Here is a 22,993-nt window from a genome sequence, read left to right as displayed (position 1 = left end):
TTGAGCAGAATTGTGGAAGTATCAGTTAGTGATAGCCTGACGGATTTTACAATCTTTGCAACTAATAAGTAACTAGTAATTAAAACTTTAAATGTCTAAACAAGTTTAGATGTTGCAAACCAACTTAAGCAAACTGTTTCCAATAAATTTAAGATTTTATTCCTATCACTGTCAGTTTAGTGCTTTTTTTTAAAAAAAAAATAAGCACTGTACTAACTGCTGCAACATACATAGGCTCCTCTTCAAACATTCTTGGAATTACTCAAGTCTTTAATTTCGAATTGCTTTCTAAAATGCTCATGTCTAATTTTACTTAAGGGTATAACTTTGACATTTGATCAAGTTCATCCTGCCTTCATACATATTGAAAACATTGCACAAAATTGTAAATAGTTTAAATGGTTTTTTAACTGTAGAATTAGTGAAACTGTCCATTTCTGGGAGTGAATATTAGCTAATTTCAAATATATTGAAGCAGAATTTTTTCATTACTAAACTTAACTACTGTAGTAAACTCAATTTACCAATTTAGTTTGTTTATTGGAGCCATTGAGGCCTGGCCCCTTTTAATCCTAAAACTACAAAATCCTAGTACTTTCTAAAGTTTTGGTAGCTTCAACTTAACCATTTGTCTACATCTATAGATTACATCGGATCACAAAATCTGTGATTGGGTTTTTTTTTTAGAGACTGGGAAATATTTGGTGTTGTGAAATTGAAGAATACAAGCTGAAGTAGTGCAAGTGCATTCAAGCTTCATTCCATGCAATAATGCTGCATCCGGTTTAGATGAGCAATTGGGATTCACTTTGCAATGGGGCAGCAAGTCCTTTGGAAGAATGGAGCTGAAAATGTGTTGCTGGTTAAAGCACAGCAGGTTAGGCAGCATCCAAGGAACAGGAAATTCGACGTTTCGGGCCAGAGCCCTTCATCAGGAATGAGGAGAGGGTGCCAGGCAGGTTAAGATAAAAGGTAGGGAGGAAGGACTTGGGGGAGGGGTGATGGAGATGTGATAGGTGGAAGGAGGTCAAGGTGAGGGTGATAGGCCGGGGTGGGGTGGGGGCGGAGAGGTCAGGAAGAAGATTGCAGGTTAGGAGGGCAGTGCTGAGTTCGAGGGAATCGACTGAGACAAGGTGGGGGGAGGGGAAATGAGGAAACTGGAGAAATCTGAGTTCATCCCTTGTGGTTGGAAGGTTCCCAGGTGGAAGATGAGGCGCTCTTCCTCCAACCGTCGTGTTATGTTCTGCCGATGGAGGAGTCTAAGGACCTGCATGTCCTCGGTGGAGTGGGAGGGAGAGTTAGTGTTGAGCCACGGGGTGGTTGGGTTGGTTGGTCCGGGCGTCCCAGAGGTGTTCCCTGAAGCGTTCCGCAAGTAGGCGGCCCGTCTTCCCAATATAGAGGAGGCCACATTGAGTGCAGCGGATGCAATAGATGATGTGTGTGGAGGTGCAGGTGAATTTGTGGCGGATATGGAAGGATCCCTTGGGGCCTTGGAGAGAAGTAAGGGAGGAGGTGTGGGCGCAAGTTTTGCATTTCCTGCGGTTGCAGGGGAAGGTGCCGGGAGTGGAGGTTGGGTTGGTGGGGGGTGTGGACCTGACGAGGGAGTCACGGAGGGAGTGGTCTTTGCGGAACGCTGATAGGGGAGGGGAGGGAAATATATCCCTGGTGGTGGGGTCCGTTTGGAGCTGGCGGAAATGACGGCGGATGATACGCTGTATATGGAGGTTGGTGGGGTGGTAGGTGAGAACCAGTGGGGTTCTGTCTTAGTGGCAGTTGGAGGGGCGGGGCTCAAGGGCGGAGGAACGGGAAGTGGAGGGCATCGTCGATCTCGTCTGGGGGGAATCTGCGGTCCTTGAAGAAGGAGGCCATCTGGGCTGTACGGTATTGGAACTGGTCCTCCTGGGAGCAGATACAGCGGAGACGAAGGAATTGGGAATATGGGATGGCGTTTTTACAGGGGGCAGGGTGGGAGGAGGTGTAGTCCAGGTAGCTGTGGGAGTCAGTCGGTTTATAGTAGATGTCTGTGTTGAGTCGGTCGCCCGAGATAACCTGCCTGGCACACTCCTCATTCCTGATGAAGGGCTCTGGCCCGAAATGTCGAATTTCCTGCTCCTTGGATGCTGCCTGACCTGCTGTGCTTTAACCAGCAACACCTTTTCAGCTCTGATCTCCAGCATCTGCAGACCTCACTTTGTACTCTTTGGAAGAATGCTTCATTCTGTGAAAGCACTGACTCTTTGGGACGACTGCAATGCATTGTCGACTTGACTATTCCTCAATGAAATGCAATGTTCCTGGGTAGATATTCAACTGTTAACAACATGTTGATTCTGATGCATGTTTTGCTAATTGCATGCTTGCACTACTCTGATTTTGTCCTTGCATTTTCACAAAGTGGTGTATAATTGGTTATTCTGAAAAGTTTGTACAAATTTTGACAAATGTATATGAGATTATTGTAAATTGTCTTTGTAGAATTTGCAGATACATAACTTCTCTTAACATTTAAAATTTGGCAGCATTGATCTTCTGGTTCCCTTTTCTTTCCTTCCTGAACTTTAACAGGATGTTCAACACCCACCCAAATCACAACTGTTTCTCACTCCTCCAGTACTGATAGTCCTCCCTCACCACAACCAGCCTTTACAGAGCTTGAAATACCACCTGAGCCAGCACCCTTGCAGAAAAGCCAACTGATTTCTCAGGGTAACGTCTGACTGTAGTGTGCTTAGGTTGTTTATCTGTTACTTCAATGCTAAGCAGTTGTCAACCTGTTTTAGTTTAAAATGTCTATGTGCAGCATGTGCTGGTTTGGAATTTTATTGTTGAAGTAACTTTATTTTAACTCACCATCTTTGAGCCATGCCATGATGAAACCTGCTTATGACCATACTTGCAGAATTCCAAAACAGCAGTTCAAATGGATCCTATTCATTCTAAGTTACACCTAAATTAATTGCAGCATATGGTTTTATGCATCTTAATGTGCAAACTTTCCAATAAGAATTGTTAAACAAATATTCAGTTTTGTTAAATTAAAGTTGATTTGCATGTCTTGTTTCTACTGTTTTGGAACCTTGTTGCTAATGTCTTTAGTTTGCTTTGTGAATTTCTTCCTCAGTTATAAACCAGCACTAACATTTAAATGGCAAGCTTATAAGTGGTGAATGTGGACAAATGATTCCATTAAAAATTTTTAGTAACTTGAAATCCAAAGTTCTCTTTGAAGATATTTATTGTAATCCAAGCTACTTAAATGTTTTGCAAAAAGTGGAATTTTACTGTATTAATTGCTTTGGGTTTGGCATGTATGGTGTGCCATCTTGCTAGCAACGTGGTTGTAATTTCTCAGTACAGTAGGTTCCATGAGAAGAGAAAAAAAATAAGTGGAAGCAGGCTATTGTAAATAACAACAAAGGACATTTGGCTCAAATCATCTAGTTTTGGTCTGAGTTCCACTGTTTTCTAGCATTAGTATTTTTGAGGTGTCTTTTTAAAATATCCTATATTTAATGTGAAGAAAGATTGACCCCTACAATAGCCACTTAGTTGCAAATTTCAGTTGGAAAATTTCTAGAATTTTTGAAGTGTTTCTTCTGTATGTACTTTCAGAAACTAAATGGCTTCCAATAATAGTGATAAGAGGTTGTAAGCTGGCTATATTCTGGGTTGTAGATGTCCAAGGTGGTGCAGTGTGGAGAATTTGGGTTTGTTGAGGGTATCTGCTGAGGCGTTTGTGCTCAACATCTTGATCTGAGGCCTTCCAGTACACTTTGCAGTCCCAGATTACTAGTGCTGAACATGTATGTATCTGTTCCAGTGATCAACGGCCAACCTGGGAGATCTCATTTCTACAATTCATACCATAAAGCTGATGAAACGTGCCCTTATCAGTTTTTAAGGCCAGTACAGATAGGGGTCCCTCAAGTTTACAATTTGTCATTATACCCACAGAACTATCAAAGCATCAACCAGTCGCCAAGACAGATTCTTGAAGCTTCCATTTGCCATATCCAGCTTGTGACGACAAAATTGCACCTTGTTTCACATTTTGCTGGCAGTATTCATAATACCATTATCCTTTGACAGTCCCTTGTGCTAGTTATATTGAACCCAACATCCAGGGTGATTGCAGTGGGAAAAGTTATTCCTGTGTGTGTGTAGGACCTAATGCTTGTCCAGGACCTAGCTGCGCATGCCTGCATCGATCAGGCCATTGACATTGAAGGATGGCTTTTCTGTTTCAATTGCAGGTTTGTTACTTGGTGCTCTTGTGTTCTGTATGAGCACCTGTTCTTTTGTTAGGCAGCTGCAGCAGAATAATTGAAAGCTGTGTCCTTGATTATCAGCATTGGTGAGCTGGACCAGTCCACCATTCATCTGAGCACTTTCATTGTGCTTTAAGCAGATTTCTCCAAGATTGACTGTTAAGAGGCTGCTCTCTCACCACTTTGAGCACATGCAGTGCTACTGTCTTTACTGCCCCATGCTCATTTGCAAATGATGCAAAGCTTAGGTCTTATTACGTTTGTTTATTTTTTTTCTATACCAAAGGTTTGCTCAGATGCTTAATCCCTCTGCAAAGTTAGAGGCCTGTCACCCAGCTGTTGCTTAGCATTTACCCTTCATTTAAGCACTTCTAGCATCGGCCTCCCCTATCGCGCTCTAATGTGTTTTGTACTTATTGGCCTAAGTGTTTTTGAAGTGAAAGGGTTTTTTTGCATAATATCATTTTTGGGCCAGTTTATTCTGATTTCCACTTATGGCTGTAGATAAATATTGAGAGGTCACTGATTTCTGACCACAATTGATCAAAGAAATTCTAATCAATCTGACATGGTCTTCCCAGTCCATCCCACAAATTAATCATGCTTTTCGTGCTAATCAAGCAATTTTATAGCTTCATCTTGAAAGCTGTGGCTGTTCTGTTTGTTGTGACTAACTTTTTTAACTGAGGCGATGGTGAATTCTGAAATTTGCTTCTTTGAAAATGATGCTGCTGTGGCCTTGATTTTGTAACAAGTCCAAAAGTAGCTGTTCTAAAAGAATGTGATATCCAAATAAGTATTTTTGGATCCCCCATTTATTGTCAGATATTCCTAAGTAGGCAAATTAATGAATACCCCTGCTGTACTTTTCCAGCACCACTCTAATCTAGACTCTGGTTTCCAGCATCTGCAGTCCTCATTTTTACCCAGATTAATGAAGACCCTGTACAAGACAATAAGGTTAATGTTGACTACAATAGTTCATGCTGTGTTTGCAGTTAGAATCTGTTTTGGAAGGATGTCATGACAACCAGTTCATCTAGAACCAGGGATTACAGTTTAAGGATACAGGGTGAGCACTGAAGTACAGAGCTGAGAGTGGTGTGTGTGTGGAGTTCTGTTATAGAATGTATTTGAGGTCAAGACCTTGAATGCTTTCGAGGAGTTCTAGTTCTTCAGACTAGATGGTCCCTATGGTATAGGGAGAAAGGAAGAGGGTGCTAAATTGGATGATCAGCAATGATCAGATTGAGCCTGCTCTGCCAATCCATGGGCCAATACCCAATTCTCCTATTGGCCAATTGGATGTGGACAATGCTGCCAAGAATGCATTTATTGGTGATGCAGGAAAGTGGCTAGATTTTTTTTTTAAATTGATCTAATACGCAAGCTATCTCCAATGCTAGGAAATAAATTACTAGTTCATCTGATATCTTAATCTGGCTTTAAATCAACATGGATTGCTTCGTTACTAGAGAAACTGACCACTGGGTCAAACGTTGCATGTTCAGCATGGCCTTACTTAAGAGGAAAGATCTTTAGTCTGGGGGTGTTCTACTGTTTAGGTTTGTCCTCTGTTTCTAAATATCTAGATATCTAAATCTGCTTTCTAGTTTAAATTGGGGCATTCAGCATTTGTTGTAGGATATTAAAATAGTCCTGTACATTAAGCTGCTACGCAGTTCTAGGCATCTATTATACATCATACTTTGAGGGGGTGCCAGTGTTGGACTGGGGTGCACAAAGCTAAACATCTCACAACACCAGGTTATAGTACAACAGGTTTATTTGGAAGTACTGGTTTTGAGTGCTGCTCCTTCATCAGGTAGCAGCTACCTTAGGAAGACTTGGAAGCTGTCAGGACAGTATTTTCTAAAGAAACTGGGTTTGTTAAAGATGAAGATGCTTTTTTGTTTCAGGCTGGCAGAGTAAACAACAAAATGATTTTAGTTTTCTTTTGACTTCAGTTCAGAAGGATACGTAAGTTAATTCACAAGCAATTTCTCTTGGGTATTCCTTTTCTAATTCAGAGAATCAATCGCCTTTAGTCTTGAGTTTCTGGAGCTCGTAAGCCAAAGAGGTTGAGATAGAAATCAAGTTGAACTGTCAAGTTTAGGCCAGCAAACTTTGAAAAGAATGGTAAAATTAGCAGTATAGTTTTGAAAAAAATGATAACTTAAAATCTGAAATAGAATTGGTATTTTTCTGGCATGGAGTCTGCAATGGGCAGTGCTGGGAGTCTTTGGAACTTTGGTTCTGTCTAAAGTATGTGTGTATGTTTTATGCCTATGTTTTAAACTTTATGTTGCAGTCTTGTGAATTTTTTTCAACTAACTGCCTTTAGTAGCTGACTGCAAAACTAAATATGATCCATCATTCTGGGATCTGACTTGTCTAGTATTAGTCACCTGTTATCATAACTGTTGATTGTTTAAGTGAAGAGCAGGAGGGAACTTTGAACAAGACTTGAGAAACTAGTCAAGTATATTAGTGCAGGGGAAAATCTTGGAATACTTACAATGTCCTAGGGGAAGTGAGTGAAGTAACAAGCTGAAAGGGTGGTCCTAAATCTGAGAGAAAAGTCAATACGTTGCCATGCTTGAAGGTAAATAAGATGGCATTGTATACTGGAGAAACTGCATTTCTGTGGGCTTAGTGTTGAACCAACAAGTCTCTATAAAGTGACTCCTTTTGTCTGTCGCAGTTTGAGGTAATGGACTAATGAAGTAAGTCTCAATGAAGTTGATCTTTAACTATAGTTTTTGATGTCATAGTGATCATTGTATGTTTAGCCCACTTTACAAATTGTGTAATTTCCAGTAAAATTTACAACATCAGTTCGTTAAAGCGCATAGTGAGAAGTTTAGTTTTGCTGTTACCTCATTGGTCAAATTAACGATGAGGATGTTTTCTGAGCTAAATTCCTACTAAATAGAACTATTGAACTAAAGGACTGAAGTTTTCAGATGTTATAGGTGGATCCAGTTGATTCCTGATGTATTCATTCATTGGCATTCTGACATTTAATGCTTTAATCATTTTTCCAATAACTAACCAATGGCACCCTCTTATTATACTGCCGTGTAATAATTGAGTTTTATTTCTTTTGCCCGTGTTACGCTTTGTTAAATGAAGCTGGCATCTCTAGTGTGTGCAGTCTGTGCCCTGTATCTGTTTGCAAACACTGAAGTAAATTTTGTCTATTCAGCAGCTACTGGTTTTCCGTTTTTTCCGCCAAGGCAAAGTCCTATGGTGGAACAGGGTGTGCAGACAAGCCCTACAGAAGGTCTCAATCAGAAGAACTTGCAACAGGATAAAATCCCTGCCAGCATAAATCAGCAATCTGTTGGACCAGAGCAAAGAAAAGGTAAAACTTCTTTGGACCTATACCATTGGTTATGTGAGGCATGAGTTTTCATGTATGGGAACTTGTTTGCATTTGTATCATGCAGTAAAATTACTAGCAGCCAAATCTATTGCCACTGTTCATCTGATAAATAGGTCCAGGCATTAATATACCACCATACTGAATATTTCATCCAGTTACTGAATTCATGATCAATGCTATATACTATTTTATCTCTTTTTTTTCTCCCAGTTGTACAACCGACTGCACAGCCAAGTCAATCTCAAGTGAATGATGAAAATAAAAAACCTCAGCCTCAAAGAAGGCGATCAGGTAATCTATTCATCTAACAGACTTGAAGGTTTTTGTGACCTCTTTTAAAAGCATGGTTTAAGAATTTAGTGTCTTTGAAAATAGCAACAGTTGTATAGTGTGCGGTGGATACTGAGCTAAATACAAAATTGTCACCCAATAAGATGAAATCAGTGACTGCCTGTGAATTGATTACTTCATGCTTGAAAAACGGTTGTAGTCAAGAGAAATTTGTTCTGCAGCCATGAGGCAGAGGTTGTCTTTTAAAACATGCACATTTCTCTATAATCCAATTTCCTTATCAGTTTTGTGATTCAACATGTTGTCAATGTCCATTGTCAGCTTGAAAGTCTGGCACATTTTAGGAGGCTGATGCAGGTGACTTGTTTTTAAAAATGTCAGTGTGCGTTGAAATAGTCTCAATGTTGGTTCTGCATTTGGGTCCATGGTTAGGGATGATGTCGAGCATCTGATGAAGGATTGGTTGGAGATAGGGAATACACAGCCAGGACAAGGAGTGGAAGAAGAAATGGAAATTAGTCCAAGTGAGGGTGTGATCTAAGAATAATTGAAGCTTTTGGTCTGTCTTTTTCTTAGATCAAGAAGTATTATGTGACTTATTCCTCACCAGCAAATCACTCATTATCAATTGATTTTACATGCCTGTTAAGGGCAATGCAGATCATGAAAGAACAGGTAAAATTAGTGTTTTTTTTTTATATAATCAACCTGTTCGAATGTTATATCTGATCTCTAGAGCAGGTGGGACTTGAACTCGGGCCTCCGGAGCCAGAGGTAGAGATACTACCACTGTGTGCTGCTAGAGCCTTAGCTTGATCATCCTTCCTACCTTTAAAAAAGAAATGTAAAGTACTGCATAAAATGAAGGATGATCAGAAGACTGCAGCTGAAGAGAAGTGGTGCACATTTGCATTGTAGTAGATAGATTCAAATGCACGTTTGTCTTATCTCTCATTTACAGGTCAAATAGTCTGAGCACTTAAAGTGCTCAATCTAATTTTAAATTAAAGTAGCTTTATCTCTTTTTCTTCTCCTGTTTTCTGGTCTTTCTGAAGAATGTAATTCTCATTGACCAGTATTGCTCAATTAATCAACCCCTTGAAAACCAGAATGGACCAAGTTTTTTGACGGTTTAGAATTAGATTCCCCACTGTATGGAAACGGGCTCTTCAGTCCAACAAGTCCACACCGACCCTCCGAACAGTAACCCACCCAGATCCATTCCCTTACCCTATACAATGGGCAACTTAGCATGGCCAATTCACCTGATCATTCATCTATGGATTGTGGGAGGAAACTGGAGCACCTGGAGGAAACTCGTGCAGACACGGAGAATGTGCAAACTCCACACAGTCGCTCGGGGCTGGAATCGAACCCGGATCCCTGGCGCTGAGGCAGCAGTGCTAATCGCTGAACCACGGTTGCATGTATTAATTGCCATCAAAGCTGTAATTTTATGAATAAAGTTGTCTGAGAGAAAAGTGTAATTAAGTGCACATATTTTATCCTCTCTCCATATGTGGTTCTTGACATTTGAATTTTTAAGGATATTATCTTCCAGAGTTTGTTCCCTATCCTAATCTGACAGTTGCCATGTTCTCCAAGAATGTCCATGGTTATATTTGCATCTAATGGGTGAGAGCAGCTTTGTTTTGAGCTTTGTTTTTGTCTAATTTGGAATGCTGAGAAATGTATGCGGTCCATTGCAGCGACTCAGCAAAATTTCAATCTGAATTGCAGTTCTGCACATTTCGTCAATTCAGATTTTAAGGTAAAGATATCATGGACCCACTTCTACTCTGGAGTGCAGAAATGGGCAGTACAAGCTAAACTGGACCTTAGAGGAAGAATTTTCCCTCCTGTCCAGCTTTGAGAATCTATTACCAATTTTAAAGATCTAAGAGCTTGGACAAAATACTAGGAGGGCACAGTGAAAGTCAGCTTTTACAGTATAAGAAGAGGTCCTTCAGCCTATTGAGTCATCAAGCATCCATTTATTCTAATCTCATTTTTCATAACTTGGTTACACTTGGTGTTTCAAGTGCTTGCTTATTTATATTAAAATGAGTATATATTCTGCTTCCCCTGATGTAACAATGCTGACTATCCTTAATTTAGTCTTTACCTCTCCAAGTGGTGACTTAATTCTGTTGTGCTTTTTCTCCCTAATAAATGCTGTACCATTTTTGGACTCACTGGCCTGTAGGTTTCCTGGCTTAGGCCTACCACCCTTATTGAATAATGATACCATGTGAGCTATCATCCACTTTAGTACCTCTCCTATGGCCTAAGAGAATAAGAAAATTTCCGAGCCCTGCAATTTCCTCTTGGCCCTCACAGCCTCAGATTTATCTTATCTGGGCTTGTGGATTTCTACACTTAAAAGCCTGCTTTAAAATCCTGTCATACTTTCTCACTGTTAATCTGTTCCAAGTATATCATAGTTCTGATTTTGGTGCCCATATTATCCTCTAGAGTGCATACAGATGTAAAGTACTTATTTAAAACCTCAGTTGTGTCTTCTGGCTCCACAGATTGCCACTTTTGTTCCTAAGGAGACCCCATGCATTTTCCTGGTTGTTTTCTTGCCCATAATACTTACAAAAACCCATTGGGATTTCTTTAATGTTACCTGCCACTGTTCTTGTATACCTTTTTGATCTCAATGTCATTTTAATAACTGACTGCATGTTCTATTTCTCGAGGGTATCTGATGTTTTGAGCCTTCTATCTGCCATAAACTTCATTACTTTTCCTTTAAATTCTATATCCCTTGACGCCCAGGTTTCTTTGGACTTGTTGGCTTCCCCATCATACTTACGGGAATGTGGTGGCCCCACACTCTCTTATTCTTTTTTGAATAACTCCCATTACTGAGGATTCCCCTGCTCCCCCCACCCCCAACCAGGGTGTTTCTGGTATGGAAGGTTTGAGTTATAAAAAGGCTGGGACTATTTTCACCGGAGCACAGGAGGTTAAGAGGCAGTCTGATAAAATGAGGTATAGATAGAGTTAATGTTGTTTTTTTTCTGGGATTGGGGATTTCAAGATTAGGGGACATATTTTTAAGATGAAAGGAGAGTGATGTAAAAAAGCCACAAGGGCTTAAATGTTTAGTGGCTTGTATGGAGTGAACTTCCTGAGGAAGTTGTTGCAATGGGTACAGTTACTGTGTTAAGAACCATTTGGGTAAGTACATGAATGGGAAAGGTTTGGGGAGATGGATGGGCCAAGAGTAGGCAGGTGGGACTAGTTTGGGATTATGTTCAACATAGACTGGTCGGACCAGAAGGTTCTGTTTCCATGCCGTATAACTGTTTCAAAACACTGAGCTGATGTGTACACCGCAAAGTCTATTGTGAAATATTTAGCTACAATTTACATATCTCCACATCTTCAATTGCTTCCTGCATCCAATTCCCAAGAACCTCTAGCCACTACTAACTAACTGAAGTCAATCTTTAAAATTCAAGTTGATTAGTAAAGTTATAAAATGTTTCCTATTTTGTGAAATGAGTACTGATTCCTTCACCTTTAGTTTAAAGTTTTCTCTTGATCTTAATGCAAAGAATTATAACTATTTTAGGCAACAGAAGAGTCAGAAACCGTGGAAGAGGGCAAAACTTTTCTGGAAACAATAAAGAAGCAACAATGAAATTTGAAGGGGACTTTGACTTTGAAAGTGCAAATGCTCAGTTTAATAAGGAGGAGTTTGAAAAGGAGTTCCAAAACAAATTAAAAATTAAAGGTAAATTATCACTTTTCTCAAATAGTTTGATTTAAATTGCAATAAAGTATGCAGAAACTTCATTGGCTATTTTAAAAAATGGGTATTACTGGCATTTGTGATTAAGTTCTTTTGCCCTTGAAGGCAGGTGTTGGGCACTTGAGCAGAATTTATATGGCATCTTTTAATGTAGTAAGCACTTTGCAGGAATTTTAGTTCAGACAAATGGGCCAAATATTCTCTTCCTCTTCCACTAATAAATGTAAGACTTTTTAGAGTCACCCAAGATACTAGGACAAATTATTAAGTGCCTTGAAGTAAGAAAACAAGACTAAGGAACTGAGATGTCAGGACAGCATTCCAGAGCTTGAAACTGAGGCAAATGACAGTGGGACGCAATTCTAAGATCGAAGAGAATTAAATGAACACCTTGAGGGTTATGGCTCTAAATGGAGACAAGTTAGGGGTGGGGCAAAAGAGTAATTGTGGCTAAGAATTTTAAAATAAAGACTGCTTCACAGGGAGCCATTGTAGGTCAGTGAGCACAGATGAACAGAACCCAATGAATTTGAGTTGTCAGCAAAATGTTTTAAATGGTGGGTAGAATCTGGGAGAGCTGTGAAGAGCATTGGAATGGCTAAACCTACAGGTGTTCTGAGATAACAAAGATGTTGTTTGGTGTTTTAGAGATAACAAGTAGCAGCTTTTAATGAAGTGAGTAGATTGTGTCTGGGTCAAATGTCGCACTAATGAAACACTGGTTTAGTGTCTCATTCCCAGTGAGAATGACTGGGTAGGTAGTCTGGAGCAGAGTCCAAACAATAGCTTTAGTTTCCTGTTTTTTAACTGGATAATTCCTGTTTTTTTTTAACTGGATGTTGGTCAGTCTAATTTAGAAACATTGTATCAAAGGTTGTGGTGAAGGGTGTCATCAACATGCAATGAAGGTAGTCTTTTCAATACTTGCAGATTAAAATCTTTTCATACTTATCCAGCACAATTGTAAACCTGTTTTTACCATTTGTTACGCATGGTTTTTAATACTGCACAAGTTTCACTGATTAAAACCGACTGACTGAGACTTTTGTCTCCAGTTGCCTCGGTATATGCACCATGTGCCCTGGGTAAGAGCGCTAAATGGAGACGAGTGAAGTTTAAAATCCATATTTTCTATTAGTTTGGGGTTTTTTTTTTTGAGGAATCAGACCACTGTTCTCATTTTGTATTTATCCAACATGGAGTGAACAGTACCAAAGATTTTACCAGCCTCCAAGTTACACAACCTAAACCAGTAGTAACATAGGAGTTATATAAACTGGCATGTGTTGCATGGCTTTGAAAGCTGGCTGAGGTCCAAAAGAGAGCTTTTTGTTTGTGCTTATAATATTATCTAATGCAGTATTGTAAATTTTAGATGACCAAGTCCATAAAGGAGATATTGGTGATCAAGAAGAAAAAGGAGACTCGAATGTTGAGACACCAAGCACTGAAGGAAATAAAGAAGAACCGCCTCTCGGACCCAACTGCTACTATGACAAAACAAAATCTTTCTTTGATAATATTTCGACAGAGCCAAAGACGAGGTAAAAATTGTGCAGTTTTTCATGTATTTTCACATTTGGTAGCCTTGGTGTTTGGATATGCTTGACTAATTTATTTCTCTGATGCTTCATTAGGGAGATTTAATCAAAACTTGGATAATACATGGATGATGATGGGATAGCGTAGGGGAGCAAGCTGAGAATAGTTTACAGGTTGGCGCAATGTCGAGGGCCAAAGGGCCTGTGCTGTGCTGTATTGTTTTGTTCTCTTAACTAGTTTGTCAGAGCTTTTCTGTAGTCTTGCAACTACGTCTGTGGATATTAAGAATACTTTTACAACCAGCTTTCAAGTTTGATTGTTATGGTGTCTTTCATTGAAGGACATGATTTTGTTCTCAGAAGCAACTCCTAAGCTTGCAGATGAATACCTTTTTGTATGTTTTCAAGTTTCCTTCCTTTGAATTAAATGAAAGTGTAACTGTCAACACTGCCTCTGACTGAACCATCCTTCAGATGTGCTAATGCAGTGGATTGCAGGTTGAAGTATTGTAGCTTTTAAAGTGGGGCAGTTTTGTTAATGTCTGAGGGTGCAGAATGTTCTCAAAGGGGGGAGAGGGGAGGTACTGAGGAAAGAGATCAGTCTGAGACTGGTACAGTTGAGAACAGAAGTAAGTCAAACAGTCAGGGCAGGCAGGGACAAGATAGGACTAATAAATTAAACTGCACTTATTTCCATGCAAGGGGCCTAACAGGGAAGGCAGATGAACTCAGGGCATGGTTAGGAACACGGGACTGGGATATCTCAGCAATTACAGAAATGTGGCTCAGGGATAGACAGGATTGGCAGCTTAATGTTCCAGGATATAAATGCTACAGGAAGGAAAGAAAGGAAGGCAAGCGAGGAGGAGAAGTAGCCTTTTTGATAAGGAATAGTATTACAGCTGTGCTGAGGGAGGATGTTCCCAGGAATGCATCCAGGGAAGTTGTTTGGGTGGAACTGAGAAACAAGAAAGGGATGATCACCTTATTGGGATTGTATTATAGACCCCTTAATAGTCAGAGGGAAATTTAGAAACAAACATAAGGAGATCAGAGCTATCTGTAAGAATAACACGTGGAAATGATAGGGGATTTTAACTTTCCAAACATAGACTGGGGCTGCCATAAGTTTTAAGGGTTTAGATGGAGAGGTATTTAAGTGTGTACAAGACAATTTTCTGATTCAGTATGTGGATGTACCTGCTGGAGAAGGTGCAAAACTTGACCTACTCTTGGGATATAAGGCAGGGCAGGTAACAGGTGTCAGTGGCACTTTGGGGCCAGCAACTATAATTCTATTAGATTTAAAATAGTGATGGAAAAGGATAGACCAGATCTAAAAGTTGAAATTGTAAATTGGAGAAAGGCCGATTTTGACGGTATTAGGCAAGAACTGGTATGCTTTCCTTTATTGGTCAGAGTATTGAGTACAGGAGCTTCGAGGTCATGTTGCGGCTGTACAGGACATTGGTTAGGACCCTGTTGGAATATCGCATGCAATTTTGGTCTCTTTCCTATCGGAAAGATAGTTGTGAAACTTGAAAGGGTTCAGGAAACATTTACAAGGATGTTGCCAAGGTTGGAGGATTTGAGCTATAGGGAGAGACTGAACAGGCTGGGGCTGTTTTCTCTGGAGCGTCGGGGGCTGAGGGGTGACCTTATAGAGATTTACAAAATCAGAGGGACATGGATAGGGTAAATAGACAAAGTCTTTTCCCTTGGGTTGGGGAGTCCAGAATGAGAGGGCATAGGTTTAGGGTGAGCAGAAAGATATAAAAGAGACCTACAGGGCAGCTTGTTCACACAGAGGGTGGTATGTCTGGAATGAGCTGCCAGAGGAAGTGGAGGAGGCTGGTACAATTGCAACATTTAAGAGGCATTTGGATGGGAATATGAATAGGAAGGCATAGTCAGGTTGGACCAAAGGGTCTGTTTCCATGCTGTACATCTGACTGCACCCAATCAGCTTTTGAAAGTTGTAGATGTTCGCAGACAAAGGGACAACTGGAAAATGGGAAGCCTTCACAAATGAGAGTATCCAGAGAAAGTATATTCCTGTTAGGGTGAAAAGGAAGGCTGGTAGGTATATGGAGTGCTGGATGACTGAAGAAATTGAACATTTGGTTAAGAAAAAGAAGGAAGCATACGTATTGTGTAGACAGGATAGATCGAGGGAATCCTTAGAGTATAAAGAAAGTAGGAGTATACTTAAGAGGGAAATCAGGAGGGCAAACAGGGGACATAGCTTTGGCAAATAGAATTAAGGAGAATCCAAAGGGTTTATACAAATTCCTTAAGGACCAAAGGATAACTAGGGAGAGAATAGGGCCCCTCCAAGATCAGCAAGGTGACTTGTGTGGAGCTGCAGAAAATAGGGGAAATAATAAATGAGTATTTTGCATCAGTATTTACTGTGGAAAAGTATATGGAAGATATAAAAATAGTGAAATAGATGGTGACACCATGCAAAATGTCCATTATTACAGAGGAGAAAGTGCTGGATGTCTTGAAACGCATAATGATGGATACATCCCCAGGACCTGATAAGGTGTACCCTAGTACTCTGTGGGAAGCTAGAGAAGTGATTGCTGAGCCTCTTGCTGAGATATTTGTATCATCGATAGTCGCAGGTGAGGTGCTGGAAGACTGGACGTGGTGCCACTGTTCAGGAAGGGTGGTAAGGACAAGCCAGGGAATTATAGACCAGTGAGCCTGACGTCAGTGGTGGGCAAGTTGTTGGAGGGAATCCTGAGGGACAGGATGTACATGTATTTGGAAAGGCAAGGACTGATTCGGGATAGTCCACATGGTTTTGTGTGTGGGAAATCTTGTCTGTCAAACTTGATTGAGTTTTTTTGAAGAATTAACAGAGGATTGAGGGCAGAGCAGTAGATGTGATCTATATTGGTAAAGCATTTGACAAGTCTCCCCATGGGAGACTCATTTAGCAAGGTTAGATCTCATGGAATACAGGGAGAACTAACCATTTGGATATAGAACTGGCTCAAAGGTAGAAAAGGGTGGTGTTGGAAGGTTGTTTTTCAGACTGGAGGCCTGTGACCAGTGGAGTGCCACAAGGATCAGTGCTGGGTCCACTACTTTGTGATTTGGATGTGAGCATGAGGTATGGTTAGTAAGCTTGCAGATGATGCCAAAATTGGAGGTGTAGTGGACAGCGAAGAAGGGGGGTGTCCTAGAACAAGAGGGCATAGGTTTAGGGTGAGGGGAAAGATATAAAAGAGACCTAAGAAGTAACTTTTTCATGCGGAGGGTGGTATGTGTTTGGAATGAGCTGCCATAGAAAGTGGTGGAGGCTGGTACAATTGCAATATTTGAGGCATTTGGATGGGTATATGAGTGGGAAGGGTTTGGAGGGATATGGGCTGGGTGTTGACAGGTGGGACGAGGTTGGGTTGGGGTATCTGGTCATTATGGATGGGTTGAATTAAAGGGTCTGTTTCCATGCTGTACATCTGACTCTAATTTCTATTGATGATTAACTTGTTCGTTAAGGAATTAGAAAGCCATTGAAATAAACTTGCCTTTTTTGTTTAAGTGCAAAAATAATAGTTTTAGGAGATTAAAAGAGCAGTTGGGGAATCCATAAAATTGGTTTATAACTTGATCTAAACTTTGGATTTAGACAGCTTCTAATCCTTAAGTGAAAAATTAAATATTCTGGATGTACACTAGTTGGGATGTTGGGTGTATATCAGTGTATTTATGCTGTGACTGAAAATTAGTCCTATAAATTAGCATATGTAATTAATTTTGCCATGTGACAATGTTTACTGAACAGAAGAATATTTAAAAAAAACCTGAAATGCAGATGTGACTATTTGTTCTCTGTAATTGACCAAGGTTGTCCTTCAGTCATCAATGCTATTAAGTTTTAAATTCAAGTTTGAATCTGAACCAAGTATTAAGTGGTTGGCTAATCTCAACATGTCTGCAGAAGCTGTTTTGTCTTAACCCAGGTTTGTTGAATCTGACTGTAGACTTCTGTTTAAACAAGCACAGATCAGAGAATATTGCCCATTGAGCTATAGAGGAACCTGTTTATGACTTTGTAAATGCGTTTTATAACCACTGAATTTGCTTTCTTTGCCACAAATATCAGACTGCATTTTAAATATTGTAGCTTCTCCAAAATAATCCATTGCTTTACTGTTTTGACCACTCCGTTTATTATAGGCGTACATGGGCTGAAGAAAGAAAACTTAATACAGAGACTTTTGGGATTTCAGCTAAATTTCTTCGTGGTCGTGGTTTTCGTGGAGGCTTCCGTGGAGGAAGGGGCCGTGGAGGCGGGAGAAGGACCTCCTCGATGCCGAGAAATAGTGGCGGTAGCAGGGTTTAGTAAGGTATAGCATTGGATAAATTCAGATTTCTCTTTGGGGTATGAAGGACTGTCCTTGAGTAAATTCTTGGACTGATGTACAGGCCATTCTGTTATAATGTGCATTTTGTTAACGGGTTAGCTAAACATAATTGACAAATTAGAGACACTTCCTAAAGCATGCAGTTTTAAAATGTGTATTGATTAAACATGATAACAGCCCCATTAGTTTAAATGTGCTGCTATTACACAATTTTCTTAATGTGGGATTGCACAAGAACAGAACTGACTAGTGTATTAAACTTTCAATTGATAAACTCTGACAACTATTTTATTGAATGCTGACCAGTCTTTTTTTTCACATTAGGTGCTAAGTATTTTTGAACAATTTTAAATGTGCATCAGATAAAGGAACATGAAGTGCTCAAACAAGAACTAATCCATATTGAATCTGGGCAGTTCTCCTAAAGCGCAAATAATTTTTAAAATCATTATGCAAACTAATTTTTTCATGAGAGGGTGTTTTTATTTTTGTTGCAGCATCTTGCTCTTGTTCCTTGCTTGTGCTTAGTTTCTGTCAAAGATGTAATGTCTTAAAGATCTGAACTGCTTTCCACAATGTAAATGAACATTGGTGGCTCGGTGGTTAGCACTGCTGCCTCACAGCACCAGAGACCCAGATTCAATTCCAGCCTCTGACAAATGTCTGTGTGGAGTTTGTGCAGTCTCCCTGTGTCTGTGTGGGTTCCTCCCACAATCCAAAGATAGGTCAGGTGAATTGACCATAGTGTTAGGAGCATTAGTCAGAGGGAAATGGGTCTGGGTGGGTTACTCCTTGAGGGTGAACTTGTTGGGCCAAAGGGCCTGTTTCCACACTGTAGGGAATCTAATCTAAAATGTTGCTATTTGAAATAACTTAGTCAGTATGTTGACTTTGTGCCTTGCAAGGACCTTGAGCGATAGTCTGTGCAATTTAACTGTAGTTAGTTAATGTGCACATTTTTGGATGGCTATTCATGCCAGTGATGTGCATTACTAGTGAATTACTGTCTTAGATTCAGGAAACTAATGTACACTGTACTGAATAGAAATTTCAGGATGTAATGTCAGTTTTCATTGCAATGCAACTCCCTTAGTTCTATTGAGTAGACCTATAATGACGCACTTAGAATGCCTAGAATGAGAGAGTGCATGTTGCTCTGCATTAGAATATTGGAAGGTGATATAAGCTTGAATAATTGAGTCTTTTTGAAACCTTGGGATCAAGATGCTGAGTTGTTTGCCTATTCTTTCCATAGTAGTTAATGTGATGTTTTAACAACTGAAGTGCTCCAAGTATTAATGAGAAGCTCAAACTTCAGAAACATGTCCTACTCATCAGAAAGTTGTTTTGAATTTCTCCAATGGAGTGCAAAAAGACATGCCAAGAGCAGCACCAGGCAAAGCTAAAAATGAGGTGTCAATCTGATCAAGTTAAAAAACCGACTTCAGTGCCAGGAAGCATTTAGCAGTATGTGATAACTGGTTCCACAGCCAATTCATAGGATCTAGGCACTGCAGTTCTGCATACTTAATCATCAATCCCTTGACAGTGACATCAAGGACAACTCTAGGCAAAATTGAAATCAATAGGAATCAAAAACTCTCTCGAGTCAATCATATGGCACAAATGAAGGTAATTGTGAAAATTGGAGGTTGGTAATCAGTAAATAGCTGCTGGAGTTCCTTGAGGTAGTGTCCTAGAACTAAAGTTCAGCTGCTTCAAAGACCTCCCTCTTTCATAAGGTCCTAAGTGGGATGTTCAGCAATACGTGTGGCAACTCCAATACTGAAGTAGCCCAAATGCAAATGCAGCAAGACTGTGGCAAGCAACATAAATGCCAATAATTGCCATCCCCAGTACTGTCCCTTGACATTGAATGGCATTATCTACTACCAGTATAATGGAGGTTACTGTTCACCATGGATCAGTATGTCTGAATGCCAATCTCATGATACCCTCAGCTGGTGTGGGAATTGAACCTGCATCGTTTGTGTTATGCTGCATTGCAAACTGAGGTAGCCGTGATGGTCCTACCTTCTTTGTCTGTCTGTCTGTCTCTCTTTTCTACACTCACACTCACCCTCTAATAAGAGAGCAAGCCAATGAATCTTGGGAATTGTGGCAAATTCTATAAACAGTGACTGAAAACATGTGGGAGACTAGGAATCTTCCAGCAAGTAACTACCCTTCTGATTTCTGAAAATTTGTCCACCATCCAGGCACACATCAGAAGTGTGATGGAAAACTGTCCACTTCCCTGGATGAGTGCAATTCCAACAACACTCAAAGTTTGACACTATCCAGGGATGCATTGTAAAAAAATTTGCTAAAGTACCTCAGACCCCACCTTTCAAAACTGTGATAGCTTCCATCTTAGAAGGACAGGAGCAGCAGCAGATGCATGGGGACATTACCACCTGCAAGTTCCTCTCTGGGACACTCACCATCCTGACTTGGCACTATATTGTTTTCCCTTCAGTATCACTGGGTCAAATTCCACAACTTAATGGCATTGTGGGTCTACTTACAGCACACTGACTGTAGCAATTCAAGAAGGCAGCTCAGTGCCACCCCATGGGCAGCTAGGGATAGGGCCATAAATTCAGGTCCACATCCCATGAGTGAATTAAAAAATTTAGTGTGGTACCTCTGAGTATCTGAGCAAGTGCTTTTGTTTTTCAACAATAGGGTAATTTTAGTGAGGGGAAAGCATTCCAATCCAGTAGAAACAAGTTATAAAAGTCTTTACAACATGGTATTGTTTCAATCTCGATTTGAAAAGTGAAACTGAGCAACCAACTGGCCAAGACTAACCGATCAGATCAATTGTAGCTAGACTTGTGCAGGCTTTTATCCTGAAGTTTCTGCAAGAGTCACAGACAAGTCATTTTATCATTTATGACATTCCCACAGTCTCTCTTCAGAATTGGCTTATCCAAATCAAAGATGGTTTCATGTTTGTCTATTGATGCAAGTGTGTTATGAAAGATGAACTTTTTTGCTTTTCATCTCATGTTAGGTTTAGAGATGGAGCAACAAGTCCTTTTGTGAATACTTTATTTGTCATGATGCATTGTGTATCTAAGTTAATTAGCTGCTGAAAACATTTGCCTCAGTGTGCGTGGATCATGCATTAAATTTTATTTTTCGTTTACATTTCAGAATCTCTCGACAATGCTGAGAAGATTGGGTTTTTGGGTTCTCTGTAAATACTAAGAATCAGCACTGCAGATGTTACTTGTGAACTAGTGGGTATTCATTTTTGTTTAAATACACCCAAAGGAGCAACTGGCAAGCTAGTTGTAAAATGCTGCTTCTAGTATCCTGTCAATTAAGGTTTTGTATTGATTTTGAGGTCCTTATACAGTGAAAAAGGAGATGAGTGTTTATTTTGGGTTAGCTGTGTGTTTAACAGGTGTGGGAGTAATTGCTTGTCTGTAACTGGCTAGTTTGCACAAATCGTGCACGGAAAGCTTAATTTATTTTGAAGAACAAAGCTTCCACGTTGCATCTGTTGCTGCATATGCTCAGGATTACCACCAGTCCTTTCTGTTATGGTAAAGCATCCTTGTATGTAAGTGTTTGAAATGTTTCTCACCCATGCAGATTCTCAGAGCTCCATTTATGGTGCAGAAGGTTAAGGCTTGTTTTAATACACCTTAAATTTAGATGACTCCTTTTTTGAAGTATTACAGAATCATTAAAGGAGGGTGCAGTGAACAGTAATTGGCATGAGTCAATTATCCATGTCACTTGTATGCACTTCGAATTGAGTAACTTAAATATTTTTAGATGCATCTGTTCACTTCATCTTTGCTTAAGTTGTTTGTATTGATATATCCTTGTAATTTGAAAAATGGTAAACAGTGACTTATTTTCAAGTGCTTTCCAACTGCTCTCTTCAAGCTTTGTTAACTTTCCTGTTTGCATGGGTGAAAAGGATGGCTTCATTTAACCTGCATTTATCTGTAACTGTTTTATATTGGTAGCTTAATTCAGACTCCTGGAGGCTGGTATGGGTCAGCTGGCTCCCAGCAAATAGTGTGAAAAATGGCTCCTTTTTTAACTTGAATACATTTATTCATGTACAATACTGCCACCAGGGTAAAGGAGCTGAATTTAGCAACGTAAATATTGAAACTGCTCAATGATGTTAGTCTCCTAGAATCTGAATAAATGATGCCACTATAAAAATCAGTGTAAATATGTCAACTGGTAATCCATCAGATGTGTGCCTCTGGTGTAAATATTCTGAATGAGCTTCCATATTTTTAAGTTTAATGCATTCGCACTAAAGGTGCAATGTTAATGGGAGTTCAACTGCTAAGTACTTATGGGATACACCTCGAGGCACAATAGATTATATAAATTCTTGGGTTGTAGCATGTGCATAACTATGGGTTATTTTGTCTGACACCACAATTTATGAATGTGCTGGATTTAAATTTGTGCAACATTGAGTTCAGAAGTTTTTTTTTAGTGCTATATGTACCAAGAATTGCATGGAATGCCAGGTATGATGCAAAATCTGGATGTTCACTGCAGTGTGCAAAATAAGGATAATCATTTTGAGAAGGAAATGTGCAACGGTGCTCTGTACAAAGCTAATGTGTTTTGAATGTGTTAAAATACCTGCAGATGTTTGTGTTGTATAAACTTTGTTTCATTTAAAACTTTTGGCACTTGTTGATCTGGGAAGAGTTGGCTAGCTTTTGAAGATCACTACCTTCATAGCAGAGCATTAATTGTTCTACAAGCTAGCCTGTTATTTGCGCACACTTTGAAATTTTGAAACTGACATTATGCAATGTCACAAAGCCATGGTAACTGCACTCTTGTAGCAATAAATATTGTGTGAAGTACACTTTAACCACATTGGGAAAATACCCTAATGATTTAATAAATGATGAGCAAGGTACTTTCTCTGTCCCTTTTTTATTTTTTCAAATCCTTACTCAGTTTGATCTGACAAAGCTTGTGTGACAACCTTTTCCTGGTGTAGATGCCTAAACAAAGGTTGAGGACAAAAGTAACAATTGGTTATTTACTAGATACAGTTGTATCCATAGTGCCTTTTCAAAAATTCTCTTGAACGCAAGCTGCTTTGTGGTTCTTTAGTCATGAATCAGATTTCTTCGTACAGTTGATATAAGCTCATTAACCAAGGTGAGACTGATCATCCGATGTACACATCTGGTAAAATGCAAGAAACTTGTCTCAACAAGGTTCCTTCATTTTGGTTTTGCTCTGGTTTTGTTTAAGAACTTGACCTCCATCATCTCCAATCAGCTTGCATGTCCACTTGGCGGCCAACAAGCAGGTGGGTCCCTCCTGTCACATTCACTGAAGTTCTTCAG

The 22,993-nt window shown here is 39.8% G+C and overlaps 1 protein-coding gene across 4 annotated transcripts in view; it reads left to right on the top strand.

Annotated features, from left to right (window-relative positions):
• The window catches only part of lsm14b (LSM family member 14B), a 28,192-nt gene extending 5,638 nt beyond the window's left edge, over positions 1-22,554 (top strand). Inside the window, exons 4-10 of one of the 4 annotated variants that reach the window (XM_060836455.1) lie at positions 2,566-2,706; positions 7,480-7,635; positions 7,867-7,947; positions 11,534-11,695; positions 13,089-13,257; positions 17,449-17,618; positions 20,799-22,554. In XM_060836455.1, the coding sequence (XP_060692438.1) occupies positions 2,566-2,706; positions 7,480-7,635; positions 7,867-7,947; positions 11,534-11,695; positions 13,089-13,257; positions 17,449-17,614 (875 nt within the window). In that variant the 3' untranslated portion in view covers positions 17,615-17,618; positions 20,799-22,554. Of the gene's footprint in view, positions 1-2,565; positions 2,707-7,476; positions 7,636-7,866; positions 7,948-11,533; positions 11,696-13,088; positions 13,258-17,448; positions 17,619-20,798 lie in introns of all 4 variants that reach the window. The other 3 variants (XM_060836454.1, XM_060836457.1, XM_060836456.1) reach the window with 3 other exon arrangements.
• The last annotated feature ends 439 nt before the right edge of the window (positions 22,555-22,993 follow it).

This window comes from Hemiscyllium ocellatum, chromosome 15, assembly GCF_020745735.1.
Source record: "Hemiscyllium ocellatum isolate sHemOce1 chromosome 15, sHemOce1.pat.X.cur, whole genome shotgun sequence".
Lineage (NCBI taxonomy): Eukaryota > Metazoa > Chordata > Chondrichthyes > Orectolobiformes > Hemiscylliidae > Hemiscyllium > Hemiscyllium ocellatum.
The sequence above is the reverse complement of the archived record's forward strand: the minus strand, read 5'-3'. Positions and strand labels throughout refer to the sequence as shown.